The sequence below is a fragment of the Sesamum indicum genome, linkage group LG8 (assembly GCF_000512975.1).
Source record: "Sesamum indicum cultivar Zhongzhi No. 13 linkage group LG8, S_indicum_v1.0, whole genome shotgun sequence".
Lineage (NCBI taxonomy): Eukaryota > Viridiplantae > Streptophyta > Magnoliopsida > Lamiales > Pedaliaceae > Sesamum > Sesamum indicum.
The window spans coordinates 4,991,933-5,013,655 of record NC_026152.1 but is presented as its reverse complement, the minus strand read 5'-3'; the positions used below and the strand labels follow the sequence as shown (position 1 = coordinate 5,013,655).

The 21,723-nt window shown below is 31.6% G+C and overlaps 1 protein-coding gene across 1 annotated transcript; it reads right to left on the bottom strand.

Moving 5' to 3' along the window:
• Positions 2,435-21,381, bottom strand: LOC105167793 (cysteine-rich receptor-like protein kinase 2). Its single transcript, XM_011087607.2, has 8 exons — positions 20,813-21,381; positions 14,935-15,338; positions 13,406-13,528; positions 12,998-13,125; positions 12,278-12,488; positions 11,531-11,762; positions 3,796-3,946; positions 2,435-3,011 (listed from the first exon to the last, which is right to left on the bottom strand). The coding sequence occupies exons 1-8, from the start codon at positions 21,364-21,366 to the stop codon at positions 2,694-2,696; spliced, it is 2,121 nt and encodes a 706-aa protein (XP_011085909.1). The 5' UTR covers positions 21,367-21,381; the 3' UTR covers positions 2,435-2,693.

Below are 21,723 nucleotides of genomic sequence, written 5' to 3'. Positions count from 1 at the left end.
TATTTTGCAAAAGGTCTCTTCTTTCCTTCATCAGCACGGCTGCCCGATCCATCCACTCCTTAAAAAGGGGCTCCTTTCATGTAATTGATGACTATGCTGCCACTATTAAATCAACGGTGGGCAACAACCGATGCCAGATAAGATGAGGAATGATCACAGGCATAAAAAAATGCTAAAAGGCAGGTCCAGGCCTTTTGTGATGGCGATTGGGATGCCTGCCTTGATACTAGGTGCTCTCTTACTAGTTTTTGTGTTTTGCTTGGCCTTGCTCTTATTTTTTGGAAAACTAAGAAGCAATGTACAATGTCTCGCTCTTCTGCCAGAGCTGAATACTGGAGTATGGCAGCTACTGTTTGTGAATTGAAGTGGATTTCTTATCTCCTTCATGAATTTGGTGTTGCTGTTGTTGGCCCTATCCCTTTCCAATGTGATAATCAGGCTGTCTTACACATCATGGCGAATCATGTTTTTCATGAGTGCACTAAGCATTTAGATATCGATTGTCATATTGTGCATAATTGCTATAAGGATGGCTTCCTGAATCCCATTTTTGTTCGCAATAAGGATCAAATTCCTCAAATCTCTCTTTAATACCGTTTTTTTCAGTTTTAGTGTGCAAGTTGGGTTTGTTTCTAGATTCCCCAAGTCCAACTTGTGGGAGTATTGAGAATAAAGCACATGAGCGGGATCCAGGTTGAAGTACAGCAACAAACCTCGCCAGGTAGCATAACAAAACTAATTGGCTCTCAAGGAGGAAGACGCACGTTTAAAGAACTACGGTTTCTTTATTTTGTAAAACACACTTGTATAAGTTTGTTGACTTGGCGTGACTTTCGCGCCATTTGTTGCTGACGTGTATTAGATAGTAAATTAGTTAGAATATGGCTATTTTTCTGTTCATCGTCGTCCTCAGTATTTTAAAGGAGAGTACTGTACATTTTCTTGAATTACCAACTTGAGAACCTTCACGGCAAAAATGGAATTTTTCACAGATTTTTCAATGGCAATCTTTGATCAAGGTGTTGCATTTATCTTTCTCAACATGATAACCAATAGTAACAAATAAACATCATGCTTCAACATGGTAAGCAACAGATTTGCTTAGGTATAAGAATCAAAAGATAGAAGAATGGAATTATCCATCCAAGCCTCGGTTGGTTCCCCAATAGTTTGAATTTTCCTTTCCCACTTTTTAGTACGAACTGTGTGCTTTCTCTTCAAAAGGGGTTGGAGAAAAACGCAAACAATTCTATGTGATATTATGAATGAGTAAATTATCACTCTAAAAAAAAATAAGTTATTTATCTCCCTATATTTTTTAAAATGAAGGAGTTCACCCGTGATGTTTTTTAAAATTAATATTTTAAAAAATATGAGGTAATTTTTATTTTTTATCATAGAAAGAATAATTTGCTCATTTGTAATATTATAGGAAGAAATCTCTTTAATTGAAAATTATTTATAAAATATATAAAAGTACCTCGATAAAGGGCCTCTAGCAAAAAAAACACTCCACATATTAACGCCAAATCAGTAATTAAATTAAAAAAAAAAGAGAAATGTAATTAAGTAGTGAGGGTTCTATAAGTAGATATTTACTCCTGAATATAATCTCGCGGGATAAATAAATTATGCTTTTAATCGCCGATTTTTGTGGGAAATTTAGAAATTTTTGTTTCATATGAAAATTGGAAAAATTCAGGAGAAAGGGAGGGAGAAAAGGAGAGAAAAGTGAGAGTGAGGCAGAACTCAGGGGAGAGGGAGAGAAAACGGGAGAGAGAGAGAGTGGAAGGCATATAAGGAGAAATTTTTTAATCTTATCTTAGACTAATTCATGGAATAGTGTGTCCCAAATTTTAGACGGAATATACTTTTTCATAAACTAGAATTGTTAAGAATAGGGCCTGTATTAATATCGGGCTCTAATATTATGAGCCAAACCGTGTGATTATACATAATAGGGTAAATTACAACGATATCCCTTGAGATTTGTCATTATTACGAATACCCCTTTGTTATTTGAAAAGTTACAAATATTCTCCTGATATCTGATAAAATTATATAACCCTTGGATAGACGTATAAAATAGTCAACTTTGCCCTGAATGTATTTTTATATTTTTTAAAAAAAATTAAAAACTTATAAAAGATCGAAGGGATGGAGGGATTTTTTTTAAATTATAAAAAAAAATCACTTAGTCTATAAAAAATTAAAAAATAAATAAAATTAAAATTTTGAATCTACAAGGCATTTTGGTCATTTCACCATAAATAATTGATGAAAACCTAACGGATTGGGCTAATTGTTAGACAACCATTAAAATCAAGAGGTACTTGTGATTTTTCAAATAACGAGAAGGTATTCATAATTATGCAAATATCATGAGAGGTCCTTGTAATTTACCCTACATAATAAATAATCTTATGTTGTCCAATTATACAAACCAAACGGGTTTTCCTACATTTCTTATGTGAAAACAATTTACAAACATCAAAGTACTTATAAACCCTACAAAACTCATTATTTCCATGTAGCATAAAGTCTCACATTGCTTTCAATACTCAAACCTGATGCTTCAACATATATATATATCATCCAGGTATTAAGTTACAGCAACACAGAAGCATTCTTATTGGTTTCAACTACTGAAACATGAACAATGTTTATGACGATTGTGTATAAACAAGTGCTAGCTAGCGGCCTGTGAACTGGGTGATGGAGGCAGTGGCGTTGGAGGTAGACGATCCCGTAGAATTTGAAGTAGTAGTGTCGGCAAAACCCCTATTTCCGTAACTAAAAGAAGGCTTGCTTGGGCCCTTCTGCTCTGCTGATCGGTCGCCTAAGAGCATCACCAGAACTTCAGACATGGTTGGCCTTGATGAAGCTGGAGATTGCGTGCAAGTCAAAGCGATTTCTAGTAGTTTCTTCAATTCTTCGGCCGTGTAGTCGCTTGAATCCAGCGTCTCGTCAACTAGTTTCAAGTGCATCCCAGTCTCATACAATTTCCAAGCCTGTATGGTGGAAATACGGTAGAAAAAATGCAAATATAAATATAGAGTAAATTAATAGAATAATTTTAATATATTTTATTAGAGTTTTGTAAAATAGTTTGCATTTTATTATCTGTCAAAATTATAAGTAAAATATAGATTAAATAAGTAAAACTATATATTTACATCTCTCAAACTATGGACCAGCATTTTGTTCCAGAAAATTATCCAACAATCAGTAAAAATGCAAGCAATCCTCTTGAAATATCATAATGGAGCAAATTAGTTTTCTATAAAAATAAAATAGCAATTAGCTTTCTTTGTTTTTTTTTAAAATGAGGCGATTTTAAAAAACACAGGGATAGATTGTTATTATTTTTTTATAGAGAGATGATATTCCAGAAAATTATCCAACAATCAGTAAAAATGCAAGCAACCCTCTTGAAATATTATAACTGAGCAAATTACTTCTCTATAAAAATAAAATAGCGATTTAGCTTTCTGTGTTTTTTTTTTTTTAAATGAGGCGATTTTAAAAAACACAGGGGATGAATTGTTATTATTTTTTTATAGGGAGATAATTTGTTCATTTACAATAGCACATAAAGGTAAATTGCATTAAACCCAATAATCACCTCAATACTATTTTTATTGTAATAAAAAACTAAAAAGAATAAAGCAAAATGAGCTCGAGAAATATATATAACTTTAGGATTTTAATTTTTTGGGAATATTTTCCAAATATGGGAGGATTCATTCATTAATTTTTGTTTGATAAGCGTAGGAATAATTGTACAGTAATTACCTCTTCAAGTAGAAATCCAGTGTCAGAATCAGCGTTCATATCGTTGCTTCTTCGACCGCTGATGATTTCAAGAATTACAACTCCAAAACTGTAGGTGTCAACTTTCTCCGACAAATGTCCAGCGATTGCATATTCTGGTGCTGTATAGCCCCTAATCCACACAACTTTCAAATTCAAATTCAACTACAATTTATTTTCCTTTGCTTTTGTTGGAAAATAATAATCCATAATTCATATATTATCTCAAAAAAAAATTTCATAAATAATTATGTGTATACAGATGTTAATTATATAGATACATGTTGTGGGTCGAATTAATCTTAATTAGAGAAAGCATGTTAATCCAAACATACGGATCAACCTCGTCTACAAGCCCATGCTTTTTATGGATCACAAACACGTTGTCTTCTCATTAATTCAAGATCATCCCACGAACATTTTCAAGATCTACCCTACGTCGGTTCTTGTTCCAAATTTTGTGCACACCAAGAACATACCTTACTCGCCTTGGTAGATCACTACTAGAATAACCCACTCATTTACACACTTCAAATTCAATGAGCTTATGGTGATACTCCAAGGAAAAATGTATAGAGAAAAAGAGAGAGAATTGGAGAGAGTATTGTGATAAACTCATTTTGTATAACGTTTGTGTTTCTTTTTTGACACAACCATATACCCTATTTATAGGTGTACATAATCCTATCCCTAAGAGGAGTCCATATCCCAATACATAATTAGAAGACTACAAACTATATCCTTGATATGGTTTATCCTAAAGGAGTTCTTATCCCAACATGTATTTCAAAGACTCAAACTCTATCTTAAATATTGATGCATATTGAGCCATGGGTCCACTAATCTGACCCAATATCCAACATGTACCACTCATGCATATTTAACTCTATCTCCATGATACTCATCATCTCAACTTCTCAATCTCGCATTCATCCCTTCATACAAGAAATGAGGCGTGCGACCAAGCGATAAGGAACAATGAGCAGAGTTATATTAACTCATTATCGAACTAACATAACCCTACAACTCAACAACTCGTTGTGTACCCCAAACTATGTCCTCGCACTAAATCAAGCATCTCTAGATCCCTCAATAAATAGAGCATACTTAATTCACCAAATATGTATATATGTTGATGACTGGTCAGACATATTCCAACATAATCGCCTGAGCTATGAACAATACACAAATGTATTACCAACTTCGTTTTTCCTCAACCTCTCATACAAATCAACTTGGTCTTGACAACTTTCCTATATATGCTACGACAGACCGAATCACTCATGGCCATTGGATATAATGGTAAAGTAGCGTCATCAAGCTTACACATCATGACATGATCCAAAGTCCTAAAGGATACAAGAAACAATATAGGCTCACACAGTGACGAAGCAGGGACCATTTAGCCACTTCCAATAAGAGGTCGTCTCGAAGCCCATGCAGTATGAATTCATGTTATGATGGAACTCCCACTCAATTTGGGCATGTCACCGCTCTTAACATCATATGAACTTAAATCCAAGCGCTATTCAACCACCTAACTTGCGCACTACCATATAGTCACTCTCTTAATGCCTTCTAGTAGTTTGCATGTTCAGCTGAAAATTAGGCTTTTTATGAAGTGCGGACATATTTTCTCACTAACATGCCTTCACACATACCAAAGCTAAGTGCAAGGAATAAATGATCACACTGCTTATAAAACATGTTGGAGAACAGCTGAATTATGTCCATGTCTCATCAAACATATCTAGTATAGTATACTAGGTCCTCGAACAATATTTGGCGCCTAAAGCATACAACATCTCACATATGTGCATCACAACATGCATCATGACTAGATAATCTTCAATTGGTCCTAGATTACATCCATAGATATCTTATTGATCACTTAATTGCATCTTAATATGCAGGAAGGATCATCTTAATATCTACTCACCATTCTAATTGTTGAGCACTGAACTAGTTGAGCACACATATTGTGCATAAAAAATTCTACAGGGCTTAATCAATTAGTACTCATTAGCATTTCTTTTCTTCTTTCAATTTAAAGGCATCTGATATAACTAAGAACAATGTGATTATGGAGTATCAATAAGGATAGTATAACATGTATACAACCTTAGTATCTGAATAGTAAGTATGTACTATACATTCTCCTTATGTCCATGTGAGAGACAACTGCTCTATTTGGCGATATCTCCATATCACTTTTAGCTATCAAACTTTTTTACCCACATAGCAGTGAGAGCTACATTCTCTCACTATCTTGACATATTCGGTGATCATCTTGATTATCGTTAAGTCTATCAAATGATTGCTTGATGGGATCGATGTTTATCACTGCGTGGCGAATATTTCAAATTATAAATGGAGCTTTCAAGCATGAAACTTGCGCTTGCCCCACTGATTGAATTTACTAGAAGATCCACATTGATCCTGATGTCCACTTCTCATTTGGTTATGTCAACCATCATTATCTAGAATCGCCTAGATGAAAGTGGCGATAGTTGCTATGGTGAATTCAAATAATTTCTAACATTCATGAAAAATGTCTCAAAATTATACCCCTTCAAGTGGGCATAAATAGTTCATCGTCAATTGACCTTTATAAACTATCTACTTTGAACTTAACATTTAGAAACCACATGTTTTCAATGATCTTGCACATAGATAGAAGATCAACCTATCGTCTTAACTTCGTTCTTAGCCATTAGGGTTATCAATTCTCCTTAAGCAATTATCCATTTGAAGTATTAAGTGAAGTCAATTCGCAAAAAACTTGACTCATCAACATCCACATAATAAATATGGAGGATTCCCATTTAGTCTTACATAGATGATGGGTAACATTTTTAATGTTCTCTCCTTATTTATGAAATTTGAAAATCATTATCCTAGTCAGACACTCCCACTGACTTTTGAGTCGCTTCGATGATCTCTTGCAACTGGAGATGAATAAAATATCATCGTTGCAGGAAATAAGCATCTTCCTTCAAAAATCTTTACTCTCGTAGTTAAGATTCCCATTGACCTCACATATCAAAAAGGTTCCTCTTAAAGAATTTATATTGCGCGATTAATTTCTCCATAAGTTGTAATTCATATCTTGTCAATTAGGTACATGTCATATGCTTGCTACCATATTATTAAGAGTTGGAGAACTTTGTAGAGGCACTTCTTCATATTGTAGGATGCACTCAAAAATTGCATCTACCCAAGTAAAATGCAAAGTTATTTTGCGCCAAATAATTTTTAGACAGTTCTAAAAATGGTTCGATCTTCTCTTTTTGCAAGCTCATATAGCTAGTAAAACTCTAGAATCATGATTAGTTTGCAATTCTATATTTCTTCGTATTTGTCTAATATAATCAAACATAATACTCTTGCTTCCTTTCAGTATATAGAACCATAATGTTCACATCCTAGTTATAATTCTCTAGCCTTGTAAAAAAATTGCTAATATTAGCGCTTTTTAACTAGTGAGATGAGATTGTACTGACCAACAGCTTGAGAAATATGATTGGATCATTCAATGCTTCACACTGATCAGTCTGCATGCATTAGTTGACAAGCTTAAAGGTTTTGAATAATCCTTTTATTTTCCAACGAACTCTTTTCGCTCGAAAGAATTCCACAGTGACCTTTAATGAGTAAAACCAAGTGACCTCTAGCTAACATGGTCAATCTCAAGGTCATTATCAAATGACAATAACATTTTAGCAAATGAATAAGTGGTCTCCTTTAGCTAACATGGTCATTATCAAATGAAAATAACATTTTAACGACTGCTCAATGTGGTTGACTTTAGCGAGTAAATCAGGTGGTCTCCTCTAGCTTAACATAATCTTCCTCATGGACGTTGATTTTAGCGAGTTAACCAGGTGGTTTGTTCTAACAATATGGTCATTCTCAAAATCTCATATGCCATCACATACGAATATGAAAGAAAGAAATATAAATGCATGTAAGCCAAAAAATGCATATAGGATAGATACATAAAAACACAACAATTATTTTAGAAGTGCTTTTAACTCAATTAGATTATATCAGGTTACTAGTGCCTTTTGCGAAACTCTTCATACTAGCACCCTTGCTTGTTACATGACTCTTGAAGAGTAGAGCTCATGAGCGTGGGTTGGCACTTAATGCCTCCTCTTGTGCGCTATGCCACAATTTTTTTTTTTTTATTCGCACACAACACCAATAATAGTCATTGATCAATCTCCAAATATGTGCTTGGTCTTATCATATCTACCATCCATCTAAGAAGATATTTGGAGACTCTAGCAAAACAAATAAGAGAGCTTTTAATTTAGTCAAACATCTTCTCAGTTCAACTACGAGCAAAGTTATCAATTTTTCTCATAGCACTATGACATTTGTTAGTGTCACTTACCTATACAAAAGTGATACGATTATCGCTTCGAGGATCAAGTTTTGCACTTCTCATATTACTCTCTGTTTAATCCAACAACACTTAGTTGGTTCAACATAAGCAACAAGTGCATCATTTTTGTATTTCAACTCTAAAGAATCAACCCTAAGTTTGGTGATGTCATTAGTTGAAGATAAAAATCGATATCCATAAGTCAGCTCAATTAGCGAATTAAGGATGACTCTCCAATCACATTTTTCTAGTTTGCAGCTTAACTAACAAAAGCGCAAATTTTACTCGATCCATTATTAATTGTCAGCGTTCAAGTCACGACAATGTAAAGCAATTTTCCATCCTCACCATTAATTGACATAAATAAAATGATGAATAAATCTAAAATATCTAGATTTTTCACAAAAATTAGCACTGATCTTTATATTTTATTCTAGGTCCAAGTAAATAATTTTTTTTTTATTTCCCCAGCAAAATCGAAAATTTCGTGCTCAACTAGTAAACATCTTCCACTAAGTAAAAGTTATAATAAACTATTTACTGATCATGAATAAAATAACTCCATGTCAATAAAAAAGTGTCACATGCATGCAATGTGCAATATGAATAAAGCAAAAATAAAATTAGCCCCGCGTGGGCTACACTAACATTTGGTGCATCATGTTGAGATAATTTGGCCCTATAGTGATAAATAGTGAAACATATCCCCAATAAAAAATAATATATGGCCTCCAAAAAATTGGTCTAAGAAATACGTTCTCTCTCTAAAAAAAAAAAGTAAAATTATATTGATATAAGGCCCACTACATCAATCTAGAAAAAAATGGGGATACCACTTTAATTACCATTATTATCACAAATTATTTCCACAATATCGAATACTCACATAAAACATGAGCAACCAAATATTAATGCCTATATATTAATATGACAAAAAAAATTTATTGCACATATTCTAAATAAAGATTGCAATAAACACATTGTTATACAATTATCAGTGCATGCATAAAAGTAATAAGAGCATTATTCGCAACAAAAAAATTTGCAATCAAATGGACATGCTTTAATGTAATGAGAGCATTCATTAGCATATTTGTGTCACAAAAAATTATGCTAGCATATCATAAATAAACTGTAATTAAATAATCACATTTGATATAAATTACGATTACAAAATATCGTAATAAAAAATAAAGGCACAAATTGCAATCATCAATATTGCAATAAAAATCAAAATAGCATAAATTAATATAACAATTAATAAAAACACATATTTTTGCAACCAACCCCCCATCAACGCACAATCAATGCTCAATCAAAGCTCGGTTAACACAACCTTAGTTGGATCATGGATGGGCGTCAACTTAGCGCCACACAGGCGCTGACTGTGCACAAGTGTATTCAGTCAGCGCACAGTCAGCAGCATGTTGGCACTCGGTAAGCGCTAACTCAACAACCAGTGCCGGTGACCTTCTCCTGTGACTTCACCAGTCAAATTTCGACGAATGTGTGTTTTTAGACGAAAACTTTAAAATCATATCTCATTCATTTTGAACCCATTTTCAATGATTCATACACCATTTCGAACCTCTTTTCATGCTTTACAACATAACATAAAAAATATTTGATAAGAACCACAGAATCAGGTTCGATTGTTTGGTCAAAGAAAGCAGATTAAAATTAGGGTTTGATATTACTCAAAAACCACTATTCGACTTTCACCAATTTAATCACATGATCTACACATGGTGAAAAAATCAACGAAAAATTTCATGCTTTCATGTTTAAAACGAATTTTGCGTAATAATAGCATAAAAATTTTCGTGATCAATCAGGCAATTCTACCGAGACTAAGCCATAGTGGCTCTGATACCACTATTGGATAATAATAATCTATAATTCATATATATATATATATATATATTATCTCACAAATAAATCTCGCATAGAATTAAATGATTATGTGCACACAAATGTTAATCATATAGACACATAATTGTGGATCAAATTAACCTTAACTAGCGGAAGCATGTCGATCCACACATACGGATCAACCTCATCTACAAGCTCATGTTTTTTATGGATTACGAGCACATCGTCTTTTTTGTTGATTCGAGGTCACCCCACATCTTCAAGATCTACCCTAAGTCGGATGTTGCTCCAAATCTTTTGCACATCACAAATATACCTTACTCACCTTGGTGGATCACTATTAGAGTAATCCATTAATTTACACACCTCAAATCCAAGGAGCTTATGGTGATGCTCCAAGGAAGAATGTAGAGAGAAAAAGAGAGAGAGAGAGAGAGAGAGAGAGAGAGAGATAATTGGAGAGAATATTGTGATCAACTTATTTTGTATCAGGTTTGTGTTTGTGTTTCTTTTTTTATCACAATCATGTACCCTATTTATCGGTGTACATAACTGTATCCCTAAGACAAGTCTATGTGCCAATACATAATTGGAAGACTACTCTATCCTAGATTGGGTTTATCACAGAGGACTCCTTATCCTAACATGTATATGGGAGACTCAAACTCTATCTCAAATATGGATGCATATTAGGCTACGAGTCCACTAACCTGACTCAATATCCAACACTTTCTAATACTTTAGATAGAAAAACACTTCTACTAACATAGAATATAGGGGTTCAACACTTGTAGTTTTCTGCTTTATAAAATTTTTAAAATGATTTTAAAATTGAAAAAACTCAACACATTTAGTTCCATATATACGTAAAAAAGAGGACTAAATATGTCTAGCTTTCTTAATGTAATAACTATTCTAAAAATTTCATAAAGTAAAAGACGAAATGCGTCGACTTTTCTCAATTTTTGGATCATTTCGAAAATTCTATGAAGCAGAGGACCAAACGAGTTACTTTTTCTAGTTTCCAAGCTATTTCGGAAAATCTCATAAAACTGAAGACTAAAACTATTGAACACCTGTCCTATGAGACTAAAAGTGTAAATTTTTCATGGTTCTAGGAACAATTTGCTGACCCTTAGATGAAATGTAGGTAAGAACTAACAATAAAGGGTGAATAGCAATTTACCCTTTTGTGATATTGAAAATGAGAAAATTACCTCTTTATGAAAAAATAACAATTTACCCTCTTGCTTTTTAAATTGAAACATTTTACCTCATTGTCCAGTGACGTAAATTGCTTCATTTTGAAAAACATAGGAAGATAAATTCTTGTAGTTTAAAAAACAGAGAGAGATGAATTGCTATTTTTTTTTTCTTAGGGATGTAATTTGCTCATTTACAATATCACAAAGGGGATCAGATAGGTAATTAAGTGGCTGAAGCTGATGATCTTACAGTGTCCCTGCAAATTTAGTGCTGACATGACTCTGATTCTCAGGTAGAAGCCTCGCCAACCCGAAATCAGCAATCTTGGTCTGAAAATCATCGTCCAGAAGAATGTTGCTAGGCTTTATATCTCGATGTATGATGCATTCATGGTACTGTTCGTGCAAATACGCAAGACCCCTCGCTGTCCCAAAAATTATATTATATCGTTGTTTCCAGGTGAGCGCTCCTCGCTTGTCGCCTATACATCAGTCCCGCGGAACAAACAAATAATTAGTTTAAAACGTTCAATTGTGGAATTTGTCATGCTTCAAAGTACTATATATATATATGCTACTGGGGGCCTTCAAATATTTTTAGTCTTATAATTATGACATTTTGGTACTTTTAATCTATATCTTTTTAAAATTATAAAATAGTCTTATAACTTTGTGACATTTCGCAAATTTGATCCTACGGTATCGGAATTTACAATAATTGTCGGAATAAATCATGTGTCCCTCGCAATTTTAATATTTTTATTCTTTATCTTTTTAAAGATTGCCGTTGAGGTGCACATGATTTAGTTTGGCGACTTTTGCAAAATCCAGCACTGAAAGGACCAAAATTATAAATTATAAAAAAGCTATAGGATTCTTTTGTAATTCTAAAAAAATAAAGGATAAAAATATCAAACTATCAAAATTAAAGGACCAAAAATATATTTAAGCCTTCTATTGAATTTACGAGCGCATTTTGATGAGTTGTTGATTTTACCGTATAAAAATCTGTCCAGGCTGCCATTGGCCATGTACTCATAAACAAGCAGCAGCTCCGATCCTTTGCTGCAGTATCCTAAGAGACGGACAAGATTGCGATGATGAACATTGCTTATAAGCCTAACTTCAGTCTCGAAATCTGCCTTTGCTCTGCCAGAACTGATGTCCAATTTCTTCACTGCAATGATATTTCCATTCTTTAAGGTCGCCTGTCAAATGAAACAACCTTTACTCAAAAAACTGTTTTATGTATTTTTGTGTGTGAAATTAGTTGATACGTGATTAATCACTCTTTATGAACAGTATACCAACTGCTGACCAAGTCTATCATATTTGCAACACAGTGAAATTATATTTTTAGTCGCATAGGATAGGGGGTTCAACGCTTTTAATTGGGATCTCTAAAATGACCCCAAAATGAAAAAATTCGACATACGTCCATACAAATAGACGACAAAGACACGTGCAATGTACATGTTCATTAGCTTGATTGCTCACACAATTAATGACGGACACGAACACACGCATCACACATATCCTTGCCGTCTATTTCTTTATTACATAAGTTTAAATGTGTCGGATTTTCTTAATTTTTGAACTATTTTAAAATTCTATAAAGGCGACTAAAAATGAGGAAAAGCATAATTTTATATGCAATATGATTTGTTCAAATTTGATCAGACTCAATCTAAGCTAGAGTTTTCAAGTATGTATCTACCTTATATACATCTCCAAAACCTCCTTCTCCGAGTTTATTTTCCTCGCTAAAATTGTTTGTTGCAGCTTTCAAATCCTTGTAGCTGTAGATGTTTGGGCCTTGGAGTTCAGTTGCTCCTAAAATATTACCTGGAGAAGGCAGAAATATTCGTTGTGCTAAGCAAGTAAAGGAAATTAACAAATCATACATGCATGAATTGAAAAATTCTTACCCAAATTAGGTTCGACGGAACAAAATTAATCACAAAGCAAGAGTGATCCACTTGTGGTGTAATTGGGTAGTTTTTCTAAACCATACACCAATCACACTACAAGTGTATCGTACTGGCCATATAACTAGTTCAAATCTGACCAAACTCGATTTGAGTTAGAATTTTTCGAATAATGCATGCAAGTGAAGCTAAATCACCTCTTAGAGTTGCCTTGGGCTTTCTTGAGAACTTGTACCATAAGAAGAAAGCAAGCAAAATTAGGACAAGACCTCCACCTCCTACCACTCCTCCAATAATTGCTTTTTTCTTGCTGGAATCCCCTGAAAATACAAATATCATCAACCCTAACTCACTTTCTTTTTGTAAAGCATAAGACTTTGTTCTTAGCTTAGCCACCATCGAGAAGAAGAAATGATCATCCGACAAATTAAGAAGCTAGACGATACATAGTTTCCATTGATTATCCAATACAGCGCATGTAATAGAAAAAACAAAAGAACATTAGAAAACTTTTGACGGAGCCAATAGAAGACTGGACAGGGTTTTTAGCCCCTTCAGACAGAAATCTCAAATTTTATAGAAAATTACATGCATTTAAATTTCACCCCCTTCAAGATTGAAAGATAGATACAAGTGTGGGTGCTTTTTCAGAGTTCTTAAAATGTTTTGATTTTTGTATTTTTGGTATTAGTGTAAGATAAATAAAATAAAATTAAGGGTTATTAATTACACTTAAACTTTATTTAAAAATATTTGTACTTTTCTACAAAAAAGTTTTAAATTTATACTAATTGATAACTCTTAAACTTTATTTAAAAATTGTACTTTTCTACAAAAAAAAAGTTTTAAATTTATACTTACACCTCTTTCGAAAATTCTCAATTTACACTTGACCCTCTTTCATAATTAGTGTTTGGATAAAGAATGCTGGTAAGTAAAAAAGTATTACAGAAATTTTTAATTTTGCCCCTCATTTGACATTGTCATATATATTTTTATACTTATAAAGAAATCAATGTAATATATATATATATGGAGTGAGGATAGTATCATTACATTTGTTCTTCATGAGTACAAAAATTATTACACGAAAACATTAAATGACGAATAAAACTAGAAATTTATGCAATTTTTTAATTAATGTCAACATTGTTCCGAATCAAAAAGAGAATCAGGTGTAAATAGTGAATTTTTATATAAGCTATAAGTGTAATTTCAAAAAAAAATTGAGGGGAACATGTAATTTTACATTTCCAGAAAGAGTCTACTTGCAATTAACCCTAAAGCCAAATTATACTGAATGGTGTGTATTGTAAATACATATATAAACGTTCTAGACACTTTTAGCATTCTTCAGAATTAGAGGAAAAAAATTGAAAAGAAAGGAAGCACATTTTGATTCTGTCTGTCGTTCTGTAAATTATATACTCAAAGAAGCCAGCAGAAGACAGTAATTAGCATTCATCAGCAAACACAGCATAAATGGGAAAAATGCAAGCAATCCTCCTGTAATATAGTAATTTACCTCCATATATGTTTTTAAAATACAACAATGTACCATCCTTTGTTTTTTAAATGAAACTATTTACTTTCTTAAACAAGAAGGTAAATTGCTTTATTTTTAAAAGTATAGAGAGGTAAATTGCTATATCTTTTTGGGATGATAATTGCTATTCACCACAGCATAATAATAGAGTTAATTAGCAGTGTCACATCAATTTATTACCTTCTCCTCGTAGGAAAGGTGTGATGTCCACAGTCTGATTATCAGCAAAGAAGGGTGTGTCCGAATATCTAAGAAAGCATGCTGCATCGATAGCCCTTCCATCAGCATCCGGTAAGCAGCCCTGTATGTTTTTATGTGCCACAGTCAGGCAATCCAGGCAGCCGCTCGGGGTTACCGTTTCAGCGCATTGTGCCACCCCGTAGATTGTTAAGTTGCCGCCGACAGTGACTTCCCTCCTAGTTGCTGCAAAATAGCGGTTAATCCTAGGAGTTGCGACTTCAAGATCCGTTAGCAATGTCTGTCCCGCTGCGCCGAACGCGGCCGGCTGAGGTGCGGTTCGGTTGCCGCATATTTGAATGTTTCCGGGGAGGGTCGTGTCGTCGTAGAAGTTGTTGCTCTCATACCTTTGAGTGAAAAATTATCATGTAGATAGGAGACTATAGATGAAAATTCGAATACTTGGGGTTGGATCTAAATTCAATGGTATTTTTTATTTCATTTAATATATATATATATATATATAGGTTTATATGTATCTTTTAGACTCGTAATTTAAGTTATTTAATGTTTTCACCCTTTAACTTTTTTTAATAACATTTTGGTCGTATATTTTTTTTAATTTCAGTGATTTTGGGTCTTTCTATTTTCGTAGGAGTTCATCCTTCTCGTCGAAAAAATATATGCGCCTTTCACATGACATTTTAAAAATTGAAGTTTTTGTTCGTATTAGCCCATTTTCTGCCAACACTTTTGGTTTTTTTAACTTTTTAGGATAGCATTTGGTTTTGCATCTATTTAATTTACACAATTTCAGTTCTTTTTCGCTGGAGTTCACCCTTCTCGTCATTGGAGGTGAACTCCGACGAACAAAAATACTCTAATTTTGAAAATTTTCATTCTTTTTATTTACAGAAAAAAATTATAGACGTGATATGTATATAGTAATCAAATACAAGATAAAATAAAATTTAACATAAAAAATTGAATTCCAATTTGTGAATGCACATGTATATCTATATATATATATACGTATATATATATAGTCCAAAAGATACATACCAAACTAAGTTAAATTCTTATATTAGTAAAAACGAAAATTTTTTAATTAATTATCATCAAAATCTGTGAAAGTACGTACATTTATAAACGTTTGATAATACTTACACAAACTCATTTAAAATGCATCTGATTCATAGTATTTTCTTTCGAATTTAATATTTCTAACTTGCATTAAAATTGTAAAATATATCTATAATATGTATAAGTATTATTAATTCTAAATTACTTTGGCAAAATCATTTTAGTATTTAAGAACTTAGTAATTGCATATATATATATATATGCCTCCTAAATCTTATATTCTATGTCTTTTATTTATATATATTTTCAAACGTACGAGCTTCGTTATGTGGTTATCAGAATCATATATGAACAATTATTATTTAACTAATTGGATTTTTTATTTTAAGTTTTGTCATAAAATACTTTTTTAAGTAAAATAAGTGACGTAATCTTTGTACACGGTCTACATATATTAATTAGAATAAAATAAGCAAAACAATTTTTATATCTTTTTCCACAGGATAGGATAGTCTTTTTTTTTTTTTTTTAAGAAACACATGCAGACGGATGTGGAGAGCTTTTCGGGGTACAGGATAAGATAGTCTGTGTGGGGTATTTTTATAATTATATAGAAATAAAAGAATTTATATAAATGAATTATAGATTAGAGTGGGTAGATATAAGTACCGAAAATTTTAACTTATCCTTCCAAGTTGCAGAAAATGTCCTAAAATGAAAATGTCCTAAAAACTCCACATAGTACACGACAAAGGTAAAATACAATGGATTGCTAAAGACTAGTGTTCAAATTTGAAGTATTCTATTGGTTCATGACTTCAAGGTGGATTTTTGGCCTGCTGAAGTGGAAAAGATACCGGGTAAATTATATTTTTCTATTTAAATTATATTTATTTTTTGTTTAATATTTTTTTATGTCAATTTATTATATCAATTTTATAAAATTTGTATGTTGTTATATGTGATAGTTTTTCAATCGATTTTTCTGTCAGAAAATCTTCACGTGTACTGCACATGTAATATTTAGGAATAATTACATTTTTCTCCTCTGAAATTTGGTGTAATTACACATAGACCTATTGTAGGTTGGGGATTACATCTAGCACCCCTGAAATTTGCTTCCGTCTAACAAATACATCCCCATATTAGTCAAAATCCACTGAATTTGCTGATATTAACAAAAAAACTGAATGAAAATATGATATTTACTCTTGATTGACTTACATCTGATTTATTGCAGGTCAAATAATTTTTTTCAAATTAAATTACCTTATAACGGTGAAAATACACCTCGTCACATGCATTAATGTGTAAAGACGTATGGGAGTAATTTGATTAATAAAAAAATAAATTAACCTACTATATATCAATTATAAATTAATCGAAAATAAATATAGAGTTTTTTTAATATTTTTAGTAATATCAGCAAATTAGACTAACAGAGAGACTTATTTATTAAGCGAAAGCAAATATCAGGAATGCTATAATTTTTCCTACTTCATGATGTCTATGTATAATTACATCAAACTTTAGGAGAATAGAGTGTAATTATCCCTAATATTTAAGAATAGTGTATGGACAAAATATCACGTGCAACGCATATGATATTTTCTTTCAATAAAAAAAATTTATCAAAAAGTGGTCATATATAATAAATTATAAATTTCACAGAGTTAATATGATAAATTAATACAAAAAAAATTAAATAATAAAATATAAAAATAGATATAATTCATATTAAATATATAACTGATAAATGGTAGATTGAACCTTCACCAGATAATCAGAGTGAAATTGACATTTTCCGCAGTGGAGAACTTTCCTTATGATATGAGATGATGGTCATGATACTAACCAAAACAGTTGACCTCTAAGCCGCTAGTTGACTTCTTAGTTCATTGGTTCTAGAAATATTATATAATAAACAATCCAGCACAAATTAAAAGATAAAATAATTCAGAATTTTTTTTAATGATTTCATATAAAAAAAATAAAATTAATTGATTTAAATTTAAAATATTTGGATTCCTTTTAAAGTTATAATTATTGCCTTAAAAATACTAAATGAAATTATGGTACGTTTAAATGATAGAATTTGGATTTGAATCGAACAATTAAAATTTTTTTTTCAAATTATGCTATCTCCCAAATCCGTCGATCCATACAGAATCTTAGGCCGCATTTGGATTCATGGATTTTGAATTTGAGGGAATGCTTTAGACAAAAAAATTTCAAATGATTCAATATTAGAAAATTTTTAAATTCACCGAGATTAAACGAAATGTAGGGATTTTTTTTAGAATCATCCTTATAAATTTAGAGAATTTGTTATAAAAAATTCGAAATTCGTAATTTCAAATCCAGCACTCCAAACGCAGTGTTAAAAAGAATCTTTTTTTTGAAAAAATAAAATTTTATTTTTGATGTCTCATAAATAATAAAATTAAGATGAGAGGAAATATAATAGTAATTGATGGCATGTGTTTTTCAATCCAAGGAATTTTAATAGGGTGGAGTGGACCCCATGAGTGTGAGATATTTTGTCATCAACTTTAATACTGCGGGCCGGCTGCAAAATGTTGTGGAGGAACATTGACCATGTGGGTCCCATAACATGGCTTAACAAAATGAATAGTGAAAAATGCAAGTATTCCCTTGTGATATCGTAAATGAATAAATTATCATTTTATAAAAAAATAAATAGCGATTTATTTTCTTATATTTTCTAAAATACAATGATTTACCTTTCAATATTTTTTTAAAATGAAGCATATTACCTCCCTGTACAATAAGGTAAAAATTGCTTTATTTTAAAAAACATAGAGGAATAAATTACTATATTTTTTTTCATAGGAGGGCAATATTCAATATAATAGGGAGATAAATTACTATTCACCTTAAATGGATTAGATGTACATATGAATGACATATATTTATTAATTTTAAAAATCAAATAGGATAAATCATAATCAACTTTTAGCAAATTTTTTGTTATTATTTTTTTATTTTTGAAAAAATTAAAATTATTTTTTAAAGTTAACACTCTTCTAATAAATATTTTTTCATGATATCTTATTATATGGGGTATTTATTAGACGATCACACATTAATCTCAACGTAGCATTTTTATATTTTTTCAAATACTAATGAGTATTTTGTAATTATGACAAATTTTAATAAAACACGTTATAATTCACCCAATAAATATGTACAAGTTATTCGTCTATTTGGTATACTGTGCATGCACCAACCAATAAAGTCTTGATTGAGTAGTAAGGTGGAGGTCTCACAATCAAAAAGTTGTAGATTTGAGTCTCACTAATACGGGTATTTACTCTAAATATTAATATTAATTTAAAATTATCGATATATTAAATTAATATTTAAATTTAAATATAATAAATAATATAATCATGACTCAAATCTTACTAAAAAAATATCTCAATATATTGCCCACCAAATACGACATCTACAAGACCGCTCCCGACCTATGTATTGCCCGTGAACGCGTCCTCTAGTGTTTTCCTTTTTGGACACGGCAATAATTTAGACCGGACCTACTCTGTTTTGGGAAATTTAGAAATGAGTCCCCTAGTTATGAGAATTTTCTCTTAGACACCTTAGATATTTGCAATTAGACCCCATATCACATGTGTGAAATATGAGAAAACATTGACACATATATGAAGCAATAAAAATTAAATTTTTATCTATATTAATATGAAAAAAAATCACTCATAAACGACGATTTATGATATTATAATATTAATTTTTTTATTATCTCGGTAATAGCATTTAGTTGCCTTTGTTTTTTTTTTTTTTAATGTGTTGGTTTATATATTTTATTTTTATTAATAATATACATTTAAAAAATTATTCATTATATACACGGGGTACAACGCATCATGATGACTAACACCAATAAGTCATAGTTTTTAATACTTTCTACAATTAATTCTACATATTTCTAAGTTTTTCCTCCTCTATATATTAAGTTTTAAATTTAAGTTAATAAGAATTTAAAATACTAATTACATTTTCTTTCATTAAATAGTAAAAAGATATATATTTTAAAAATATTTTGGCAACTACGTTTTCTTTTAGATTCTCAAGTATTTTCAAAATTATTTTTAAATAACCCAAATTCATATTGCTCTTGAAAACAAATTCAATATATATTTTAATTTTTAGGATTAATTACACTTACACATCTGAATATGTTAAATTATACTTTTTACAAAAAAGTTGAATTTATACTTACGCCCCCCCTTGAAAATTCTCAATTTGCACCAACCAGTTGACCCCCTTTCGTTAGCGTTTGGGCAAAAAATACTGACGAAAGCAGAGAAAAATATATAAAATTCTAATTTTATCCCTCATTTATCACATTTATGTATATTTTGGTACTCATAATGGGATAAATATAATATATATATATATATAACATGAATTTGACATTCTTATATTTTTTTCTTCATAAATACAAAATTATTACATGAAAACATTAAATAATGAGTAAAACTAAAAATTTATGCTCTTTTTTTTTTATTAATATCAATATTTTTCATCCAAATCCTAATAAAAGATGGTCAAATATATACAATAAATTTTCAGAGAAGGTTTATAAGTGTAATTTTAAAAACTTTTTTGGAGAAATTATAATTTTATATATTTAGAGGGGTACGCGAAAAAAAACAATAATTTTAATCTTTTTTCGCCTAAATTCTGGATTCTTAACACAACATTCATATGCATAAAGTAAGAAGCAATTATTAAATATTTATAAAAATGATAATACCTGAGGAAACAGCCGTCGTAGATGACCCGAGCTCCGTTCGCGGCGGAGCAGTTTCTGATCTGAGACACGGCGGCGTCGAAGCAGGCCAAACAATCCGGTTCCGAGAGGTAATTTCTGCACTGCACCATGGCGTAAACCGGGTCCGATGACCTCTCCTGCTGCGCGGTGGCGAACCGCCTCCCCCCGCCGTTCGACAGTTGAGATCTCAGGTCGGAGAAGGTGGCGTTCAGGTTCCTGAAAAAGTCAGCTATGTTGGTAGCATTGTACTGGCTGCATCCCCTGTTCAGAAGATTCGTCTGCGGCTGCGAATCGCCACGAATAAAAGGCGGAGCAACCAGGGCCACCACCCCCTGGTTTCCATAGTTGATGAGTAGTTGGAAATATGAACGAATTAGCAATTCATTTATAGTGCTCCATGTTTCTTTTTCGGGTTTTATGGGTGGTAGTTTTGGCGACGGATTTGAGGAACCTTCCGCTGACCTGAGTGTTGACTGTGCAATGCAAATTTGTGGTGTACGCGTGGGATGAAATATCCATCCAGAATGCGTCTTCATCTTTTCGTCACTTGTGTTTGGCGGTACCCAACACAGCATTTAGTTTTTATAATTAAATGATGTGGCACGTTGTTTCTACATATACATAATGGATAAAATTTTTATATACTTTAAAATATGTTAGAATTAATATTATAAATAAAATAAAATATATAGATCAATACATTACATTAAAAATAAAAAAGAAGAAAGAAAGAAAATATTAATTTATCAATTAATTTAAAGTTTAGAAAGTTAAATAAGTTAGTTATTTTATCGGTAGAAGGGCATTTTTCGTTGGCAAAAAATTGATGTAATGGTGTTATTAACTGTCATTTATAAGTATGCAACGCCTTTTCTTTTTATATATTATAGATT